This window comes from Centruroides sculpturatus, unplaced genomic scaffold (genome assembly GCF_000671375.1).
Source record: "Centruroides sculpturatus isolate CEXI.00-Female unplaced genomic scaffold, Cexi_2.0 scaffold832, whole genome shotgun sequence".
NCBI lineage: Eukaryota > Metazoa > Arthropoda > Arachnida > Scorpiones > Buthidae > Centruroides > Centruroides sculpturatus.
This window is the reverse complement of record NW_019384984.1, coordinates 357,928-369,142: the sequence shown is the minus strand read 5'-3', so window position 1 is coordinate 369,142 and position 11,215 is coordinate 357,928. Positions and strand designations below refer to the sequence as shown.

The window sequence follows — 11,215 nt, the reverse complement described above, 5'->3', positions numbered from 1 at the left end:
AAATACAGTAGAACCCCTCTAATCCGTCACCTTTGGGACTGGGGGTATGGTCGGAACGCAAAAAAGGTCAGATTATCAGAAAAAAGTAAAATAAACAATCTTCCCTTTGTCCAGTCTTTGTAGCACTGCTAATTTTTCATTTAATGAAAGAGTAACGTGTTTACGTTTTACTCCTGACATGTTGAAAACACACACAAAACTGTACACGTACTGTACACACAATGTAAAAACATATACTGTAACGAACACAGAAGAACGCCATGGACGGTAAGTCACTGACGAGTTGGGACAAGTTTCTCGACTCCGACCATGATCGGATTAACCAGAGTGACGGACTAGCCAAGGGCGGACTAGAGGGGTTCTACCGTATATTTAAACATGAATTCTTGGATGCCATTTTATATTACGTGAATGTCAATTAATGTAGTTTTTATTAATTTCATTTAGATTCAACTGTGGTGCATACTGAAAAATGGAAATAGTATCTTTCCTGTATGCACATTGAAATCTAATTTAAATAACAATGCCATCGATGATTTGTGTTGTGACATCTTGGTGACACAAATCATCAATCTCAATGCCACTAACTTATGAATAGTAGTCCTGTTGTTGATTGGTCGGAACGTCAACTTTCTTTAACACATGAAGTATAAGGAGTTGTCCATCTGTGTCTAGTCTTTGGTCATGAACTGAATTGTTCAAAAAGTGGGGCATTCAAAATCTGAGGTTTGACTATAATTATTTAGTCAATATACTGGTATATAAAACTAATATTTTTTATATAAACAATTATTACAAATTGGAACACAAGTGTGGAGAGCATTGCTAAGCAACTTGAAATGATAAGGTTAGATTGATGAAGATGAGCAGAATTATGCCCTAATGTTGTTATATGTCTATTATAATCATTCATTTTACTAATATATATACAGTATTATAATTTAAATAATATAGAAGCTATTAGGATGTTATTGTTGTTTATATCAATATTAAGAATAAATTTTGTTAATAAAATATGATGATTAGTGAATATATTTGTATTAAAGTTTTTGATGAAAATTTTTTAATTTCAGAAGATAATTGGAGGAGTAGACCTACAAGCAAGATTCCCTTTCTTTGGAAGTCTTATTGTAAGTTTTTTTCAAGTTAAAATTGATACAGAAGAAAAGATTTTTCTAAACATTAATTTTAAAAAAATAATGAAAAATAATGTCTTTCTTTTTTTTAAATTTGAACATCAAATTGAAGCAGATTCAAGAAATAAATCTCAAACAAATACAATTTATTTAATTAATTATCTTATTTTTTTGTATATTTTACTATGTAACTTTTGTTTTTTATTTTAATACATTTCATGTAGTACTTTCTTATTAAGATTTTTAAAAAAGTTAGCTGGTTTAACGTTGAAAATTAAAAATGTTGACTTAACTTTTTAAGGTTATTACTTTTGTAGGATTTTCCTTCTCTCTCTTTCATATAAAAAAAATTTAGTTTTCTATAAAAGTTTTTTCTAATTTAGTTGTTAAAGAAACACATTATTAATTAATGCCATTAACATTTATTTTCAATTTAACCAAATTGAATAGTATTGAATATATAGAATAGAATGTATTGAGTATATTCTTATTTGAAATTTTATTACTCTTTATGTTAAAAAAAATAGATTATGGTTAATATTTTAAATCAATCATAATTAAACTATACCAACTATAAAAATTAATGTTGTTCTGACCCTGAAAGTAGTTTGTTAAAGTAAACACATTAAATAAATAATAAGCATATTAATAGGAATTTCCTAATTATAAACTTTTAAGTTAAAACATACCAATCTTTGATAATTTGTCATATTTAAATTTTATTATTTTTAATAATTTTTATTCAGAATTTAGTAATTTAAATAGTTATATTAATATATTCTTTTAATGATTAGATAGATAGCAGTAATTATTTTTTTGTACTTTATATAAATTGTTTTATTTTAGTATATCAACTTCAACAGGCTGCACCGATACCTAAACGTATTGTTTGTAATTATGAAGTAAGTGACTTTTTTTAAAGTTAACATTATGGTTTTGTCATGGTTTTAAGAAGTTTAAGTTAATTATTTTAATATTTATTTTAAAATAAATTTATTAACAAAATCTATAATAAAATAAGAAATATTAAAACTGAACAAAAATACAATTGTGAAGAAAAAACTCAAAAAATTAATAAATGAAGAGAATGAATTTATTAATTTTGAAATAATTTTTATTTTATGTTTCCCAAAAGTAATCATATAATTCAAATCTTGGCTAAGACAATTCTAGTTTTAAAGTTTTTTAAAAATGGATTTTTTTTTTGTTTAAATGCAGTTATCTATATTATGAACTTATTTCTTTTGATTAATCAACTATACTTTCTTGAATTTGACAACCAATCTCACTTATTGTAGCAGTCAATTGCTCACTCATTATACCTTGTTAAAATAGTTGCAGACAAAGGAAGAGTATATGTTTCTGCTAAATGGTTTCCTCATTTCACATGTAGTATTGTACACAATCACTTTGAAAGCAGAAGATAAGTTGAATAAGATTTTGTCATTTTATTTAATTTTATGTAATTTTTTGCTTTTTATTTTGTTTAGATACGAAGCAGACCTTCTCACTATGGTAGAGAGTAAGTTGACCTTCAGATACCTTAATAAAAGCTGTTTTGATACTACATTCATTAATTACTAATTTTAGGTTTCATGGAAAAATATCTCGTGAAGAAGCTGACAGACTACTCCAAGAAGGAGATGGATGTTATCTTGTCAGAGAAAGTCAGAGGGCAAATGGCCAATATACACTTAGCATGAGGTAAAGTTATTTTTTTAAGAATTATTTTGAAATTTATCTTATAGCTATTTTGTGTATTAATTCACAAAACATTCAAAATATAAAAAAAATTAAATTAAAAAAAATAGTTTGTCTAATATTAAATTTTTCATATTTTGTATTTATTATTATAATAAATATAACAGCTTAGTGTAAGAAAATGATGTAATTTAACTTTGATAGTTTTTCTTAAGTCAGTTAATATGAATAATAGCTAAATTTATTAGGCAAAGAAATGCTGATATTTTATTATTCAATAAAATCACTGTAATTTAAATATGTTACCATTGTTTTTTTAAATATTATTTGCTGAAGATAAGTAATTTATTATGAATAATGTGGTTTGCTTCAATGTATTTTTTAAAATTTATCAATAGATAACAATTACATTAATTGTAATAGAGTTTTATTTAATTATAAATAATAATGTTGTCATGGATGCTTTTTTGTTCATTTTTAAAATCATTATGATGCTTTTTTTGTGAATTTTATATTTATTTTTAATATAAATATTTAAATCTAATTTATTTATGTATTTTATCGTATCACTATCATACTATTATTTAAGTTATTAATTATGTAAAAATGTATTGTTTTGTTTTATTTTAATAAAATATTTCATAAAAATAAATATTAGCAATAACAGTTTTTTATAACTTATATATAAAAAAAATTGAATGTATGTCAACAACTATATACTGTGAACTTAAATAAATATACCTTCAATCATAGTGTAGTGATTATTTATAGTATGTGATAGATAATTTTAAGCTGATGATTACATCTATATATAACTTCGAAATAAAGACTATGATGATATTTAATAGCTAATTTCAGAGTGATGATATTTATTTTACTTATTAAATTTCTAGAATACCAACTCCTACTTTAAAATGTAATTTTGTAATGATTAAATTACTATAACACAGATCTTTGTATTCTTTTTTATTTTTATTTGAGTTGTATCAATGAATTGTATAAAAAATAATCATTGTCTTCAAGAACTTGAAACAAAATATTGCAGTCATAAGCATGTTTTTTCTTTTACTTTTCAAAATGCATCATAAAATGAAATTTTGCTTAGAATAAAGTGTAAAAAGCATATTTTTTTTTTTTTAGATGTCAATATATTGTTAAATACTTCTGTTATCAAAATCTGAATAAGGACTTTTGTTAAATTAATTTTTCAATTGGCAATTCCAAAATCTATAAACATAAATAAAGTCAGGGCATCAATGTTCCTAATGTATCTGCCATATTAATGCTCAAGCTAGTCTGTACTGATAATCTAGATGAAATTGACATAACAAATACTTAAACTATTTGTGTTATGTCTTCAAACTTTAAATTTGTTTTTAGTATTTATCACTATTTTAAAAGTGTGGAGTGATTGTTTTTAGAAAAATATTGAAATATTTACATTAAATTTCTGTCCACTTTTGGTAGTTTAATTGTGCATAAAATAATTTTTCTTTCATATGTTTTTTTTGCACTATAGTTTTTATTTAAATCATTGACATAACTATACCGTAGGGATGTTTTTAATGTTTTGCATATTGAAGTGGACAAATAGTCACAAATGAAAGGTCAACTCCACCATGGAATGCTGGAGTCAACAAAGTTAGAAGACACTTTTTGTATTGTCTATTTTTAAAAATATTTCTTCAATTTTGTAACTAATACTTATTTATCATGGCAGTTTTTATCAAATACCATATTTTGCTGTGTATAATGTGCACCCATGTTTTTGGCTCAAACTTTCAGGAAAAAATAACTTTTGTTTAAATCTTTTTACTAAGGATGCACCGATTAATCGGTAAGTAATTGGTAATCGGCCGTATCGGCCAATTCCCCCGATTAATCGGTTTCGATAATCGGCCAATTTTACATTTTGGTATTTTTGTTAGAATGTTACATACAGTACAATGCTAGTGATAAAAACTAATAAATTTCTGTTATATATTTATTATTTATTACATGACAATCTGAATACTAAAAAAATTATACTAATCAAATTATTCCTTTTTATCGATACATATTATAAGTATAGTATAACGTATAATATAAAGTTTAAACTTTACATAAAAAAAAGTATTGAATAGGTTAAGAAGAAAAATTAAATTTTTATTTGTTTCATAAGTTTAAAATTTAAACATATAAAACAAATAAAAATTTAATATTTAAACTGTAAAACCCTTAAATTATAATTCAAGGATGTACATTTACATTGTAAAACCCTTAAATTGTAATTTAAGTGTTTTCAGGGCATAACCTATTTTTTGCCAGCTCATAAATGTTACCTCCAGTGCTGAAATTTTTTTCACTTTCAATGGAAGATGCTGAGGTACTTAAATATTTCATAACTATTTTCATCACATTAGGGACAAATGTAAATATGTTTCTAATTCTTGATCGAAACGTTTGTTCGTCTCCTTCGTTTTTTTCTTTCTTTTTAAAAAACATGCTATTCTTCATTCTTTCGTTTACCAGAAGCTAATTCATCAAATAAATCAGAAAAACTTAGAAATGCACCTCCATCTTGATCACCTCCAGAAGTAGAAGCTTCAGAATTTAATTCTTATTGGGATTTCCTCTAGCATATTCTCTTTTTGAAATTTCATTTTGAATCTAATAAAAATGACAAGCATAAAGACTTGTTTTCTATATATGCTGAAAATCTTTTTTTTATTGGATTTTCTAGTTCGTCTGTTGTGGTATTAATGCCACTAAAGGAACTACTGATCTTTTCTTTTGATAAGAATAATTTCAGAGTCTCTATTGTGGGAATTATTGAAGATGAAATGGCTTCTCGTTTGCTGGCTTTCCACAGTAATTTCTTTGAATGGTTTTACAAGTAGAATAATTTTTTCAACGAGAGACTACTGATATGGGCTCAACGTAGGAATTTTATTATCTTTAGTATATGTGACAAGGGCCTTTGCTGTTCCAACATGTAGTATGTAGAATTCCAGCGAGTAGAAACATCTTGAATTAATTTGTGTTTCTGCAAACCTAACTTTTCTTGCAAATCTTCTAATTTGATTACAGCTACAGCAGAATGATTAAAATGTGTGACAATATTTCTATTAGCTGTGATTATAGTTTTCACATATTGTTTAGAAAATATGCATTCGTTTAGTGTCAGCTGCAGCGTATGATAATGCTTCTAAGTTGCAATTCCTAATTCCAGCTACCAGAATTGCTGCAGAATCTCTTAGTACTAAGAATATCTTCTCACTTGTCAACTTATACTGTTCAAGAACAATTTTTAACTGTTCACTGATTCGTGTAGCTGTGTGGGAACCTTCAAAGGAAACAATTTGCAAACAGCTCTTTCCTGCTGAAAATCATCCTTCAACCAGTGAGCTGTTACACTTAAAAAAGGAGAATTGTTTGTAGTTGCTGTCCAAATATCAGCTGTTAAAGAAATATATTTTGTTTCTGTTAAACACAGAAACACTTCAGCTTTTTAAACAATGTCGAAGTTTCCATGCGTCAACAATTAAGTGTTGAGATTTATTTTAGAAACAAAGGAAGAGATTGTTGATTTTGCGAGGATATTCGATCGTCTATTGTTTACCTGACCCAAGGGAGATGGAAATACCAGGTGGAGAAAAATGGGTTTTTTCCACATTATAATTAACTCCAGGATCTCACACTATTAATGCAATAAATTATTAATGATACCGATTAATCGGCCGATAATGCATGGCCGATTAATCGGTAATAGGCCATTTTGCTTATCGTGCATCCTTACTTTTTACTCTGCATCAGTGCTTCTGCTTGCTTCTGGTGGAACTTACCCTAATGGCACCTTCATTTTACGCTATATTACTTTAAATTGAGAAAACTCTCAGAGTTCATGCTCGGACTAAAAAAAAGTAAGACGAATGATTCTATGACGCAAATCTCTGTACTGTTATCATGAAATAATAATCAGAACAATTCTTAATTCATTGTTTTTAAAAATCTTAAAGCCTACAAATCCTAAGACATTTTAGTTATTATTATTAATTAAATGCTAAGTAATTTGGCACTTGATGTAGGTGTTAGGTGCCATCTCTTGCTAAATTTAATAATTAAATTAATATTTTAATAATTAATGTAGAATGTTCTGGAAGAAAAGAATCAGCCAAAGCAGGACTTGAACCCACAACTCCTGCTTATTATGCAGTCATGTTGCCAGTTACACTACCTAGATCTTCATCTGGTCCTCACTTATGCATTAATTATAGGAAGTTCAGTGCATCATCAATGTAGTATGTTTTGGATGCATCACTGGGTTTGCAAAGTACATTCTTCATAAAATGATGTTCAGTTTCTAGACAGGTATTTTTTGATGAATGCATCTCCTAAGGATTCTTTGGTAGACCATTAGTGTCTCATTTTAGGCACTGTTGTAACACATTACTAAAGTGCAAGATAAAGCAACCTTGCATTAATGCTAGATGAGGTCACATTCCATATTGAGCTCAACATTTATATTCATACCTCTTTTTTTTTGTATTCACATTTATTGTTATTTGCATTCATTTTTTATTTTTTCTCAAATGTATACAGTGTATACCTGAAGTATGTATGAAAGTTTTATAAATTTGTTTTAAGTGGTTTTGAAAATATTGTCATTTTTGTGAATTGTGCTTAACTTTTGATGGCCAGTGTAATTAATTATAAGAAGTTTTATTTGTAAAATTTTGATTATATATATATTTATTTTCCAAAATTTTCAAATATTTATTTATTTGTTTTGTTTTAATTAGATTTGGAGGAATTACCAAAAATTTTCGATTATATTATGATGGTAAACATTACGTTGGAGAGAAAAGATTTGATACAATACAAGATTTAGTAGCAGATGGTCTAATCACTTTATATCTTGAAGCACATGCTGGAGAATATATTGCAATGATGTGTGTTGAATCCAGATATGAGGATAGCCCCTATATGACTCTTAATTCATATAAGAGAAGAAGATTAAAAAAAAATAAACATCGTCAAAGTCTTAATAGTCATAAAGATCGCAGTCTTGGTAAATCGGATTCTAATCATATTGATTCATCTGATAGTTGTGAGAAAGCTACTTCAGAGGTAAATTTAGTATGATAATGATAAAAGCTAATAATAAAAGTTTTTGCACATAATTATTTATTTTTCATTGAAACTAAATAATAGGTTGTAATATATATATAATAATTTTTTTTATTTAATGTTTTTAAAATATCTTTATCTTTGATTCTCTTACTTAAACATTTAGCCTATTTTCTAAATGTTTTTATTGTGTTATCAATGTGATATTTAGTTATTTGTTCTTTATGAATTTATAGTTTCTAGTTACGCTAAAAATTAGATATACATGTTAAAATAAGTCAACTGGAATGTTTTTTGTTTCAGATTTAAAATACATTAATCGTAGATGTAATTTAAATCTGATGTTTGGAAGAACATTCAATCTTTAGAACATCTACTTTAAGATAACTTATTAAAGCTTTAAAAGATATTGGTCAAAAATTATAAATTAAGTGTTTTAAACTGGAAAAATGATAACTTTAAGAATTTAAAAGAAAAACTTTTATTATTAATTTTTATTTACGATTCTCTTAATAAGAGCTGATGTGACAATATTATGTGCAGTTTGTATTTTTACAGATAAATGTGTCTCCTTCTCGAGATACATTAGCAAATGATATTGATGTTCAACAGTTTCAGAAGCCTCATTCTTTTAAGGTGAAATATAAATATTGTTTTAAGGAAAATTTTCTTTATAGTCTTTTTCCGTTATAAATATTGTATTGAAAAACAATTATTTCATAGCTTTAAAGTAAACAGAATAAATTTTTATAATGCTTTAGAACTATATTAAATTTATTTTTGAGCAAATATGGGACTATATTTCTTGCACTGCTACAAAATTTATATATTTAATGTACTCATTGTTTATTTCGAAGACAGATATTAGAAGTTATAATACTTTAAATGGAATATTTGTCTTATTCCCTCTATTATCGAACAGTTTTTGTTGCTGAGAAAATGAAAATTCTTTTTATTTTTGAGAAATTTAAGCGAATTTTAGATCATTTAGTATAATAAGTAAATTTGATATAATGAGTGAATGATTAGTTGAATCCAATTTGCTCAATAATTAAACACTATCACAATCAAGTAACTCTGAGGAAATTAATAACTGTTCAGTTAACAAAGTTTAAGTTTTAAGTAAATATAACAATTAGGAATTTTCCATTAGTTATATACATATTGCCCTATAAGAAAATAATAGAAAAATAAATTAAACCGTTGCTGTGTATAAAATTAAAATCTTTATTTAATTAAATCATTTCTTGTATAAGAATTTTACATTCGACTAAGATTGATATTGGTTTTAGTTAAAAGAAAAATTACAAACAGACAAACATAAAATTGCTTCTAGAATTGATTTATCACTAATTATACTTTTAGGAAGAGCATATTAATTCAATCTTATACGATCTTACTACCGAAATTACAAAAGGGAAATAGTAAACCAATAACAAACTCCTTTGGGAAATATTGTACAATAAATGAAACAGTTTCATCATTAATCTAACTAGAAACTTCAACAAATGACTAGAGGCATTACCTAAATATCTAGCAACAATTGAAACAGTTGAATGTGAGGGGATTAATTACATAAATTTGATACAGTATATAAGTAAACCGATATTTCTGCATCAATAATTTCAAGGTTATAATAAAGGTAATAAACTGCATCGTGTTGCCTCGAGCTAGTTGTTATTTATTAGTTATGTAATAACTGTTGGTAAAGGGGCATTTGTACAACAATTTACAATTTAATCAATCTATATCAGTACCATGTTATTTTTCCCGCGAAATATTCAACGTTGAACAATGTTGTAGCATGGCTCTTGTTTGGCTTAATACCTGTATGTGATACTCTAAGGACGATGTTGACAAATTAATGACTTCGGTGTTCTCTCTTGTCGCTGGAAATTTGCATTACTGGAAAAGTTATACCACACTTGGACATTGATCATTAGTAGTGCATAATTATGAAATAAAGTAGTAATTATCTCGCTACATAAAATGATTTCTAAGTTTTGAAAAGGAGATAAAATATAGCTTTAAACAAAGGTGTACTGTTGCTGACATTGTTTACCCTTAATGACATTGGAAATGTGTAATAAATCAGTGCTGTGAGATGCACCGTGTAATAAATATTTGTAATTAAATTAATTCGTGATAGTTATATAGAATAACTTATAAGCATATAAATTAGGATTTTTAGCTGTTAAATATTTATACGAAACTTTATAACTACAACTACATTTAGATTTAAATTTTAATGAATAATTTTTCTCTTATTATTAATATTATTATTATTTTTATTTTTTGTATAAATATAAAATTTCGTATAACAATATAGCCATATCCTATTATATAATATTTACTAAATCCTTTTCAATATAGTTGGTATTTTGAAATTTTTTTCTTGGTATAAAAGTTTTATGGAAACTGTCAGTAGCACAACTTATCATAGAAAAACATTGACGTGTCTTTGACGAAAAAATGTTTTTTTGAAATATGGTGAGTAATTTTTCCTTTCTTATTTTTTTTTTAAACTGATTCAAACAATACGTTGCTGATGGTCAATCGATATTTCCATACATATTGACCCATATTTTTATGTTGCGTGGTCATTTTTATTCGATATTTATTATATTTTCTATATATAATTTTTAAGAAAAAGTTAGATAAAAGAAAAATGAAGACTTTATATTATATAATATTTATCGAATTTTTTGAAATTATGATAGATAAGATAAGATTTTTTTTAAATTTATAAACACAAAATCGCTTTAACTCTCAAAAATTTGCGAAAAAACAAAAGAAAATATTATAACTTACAATTTTAACATGATATATATATATATAATAGTTACTTCGATTTATAAACTGTACATTTATCAGAAATTTTTTTATTAAATTTAATATGTTTTTTTCCATAAAATAAAAAGTTAGAAATAAAATTTTTCTGCTTTTTTTTAGTTTAAATTTATACAAATCGGTTTATATTGATAAAAAATCAATAATTCTTCGCTAGAAAATAGTAAAAAAAATGTTGAAAATTTAAAATTTTATTTTAATTTCTTTAAATTATTTCATGTAAACTTTTTCCAATTTTTTTCCAGTTTAAAAGAGAAAAAAAATATATTCAACAGAATTTAAATTGATCTACTTTTAGATTANAAATGATACACTACTACCCCTTTCTCCATTCGTCGACATTAATAAATAATTAGTACTTTTATTAAAATTAGTATTTCTGTTTATGTTTATATCTGAAAAAAAAAAAATTGAAAAAG

General features: G+C 25.5%; 1 protein-coding gene across 1 annotated transcript; it reads left to right on the top strand.

Moving 5' to 3' along the window:
* The first annotated feature begins 1,069 nt into the window (after positions 1-1,069).
* LOC111632881 (N-chimaerin-like) lies at positions 1,070-9,371 on the top strand. The gene is made up of 7 exons (XM_023377405.1): positions 1,070-1,130; positions 1,983-2,038; positions 2,627-2,658; positions 2,727-2,840; positions 7,619-7,946; positions 8,505-8,582; positions 9,312-9,371. The coding sequence occupies exons 4-7, from the start codon at positions 2,836-2,838 to the stop codon at positions 9,369-9,371; spliced, it is 471 nt and encodes a 156-aa protein (XP_023233173.1). The 5' UTR covers positions 1,070-1,130; positions 1,983-2,038; positions 2,627-2,658; positions 2,727-2,835.
* The last annotated feature ends 1,844 nt before the right edge of the window (positions 9,372-11,215 follow it).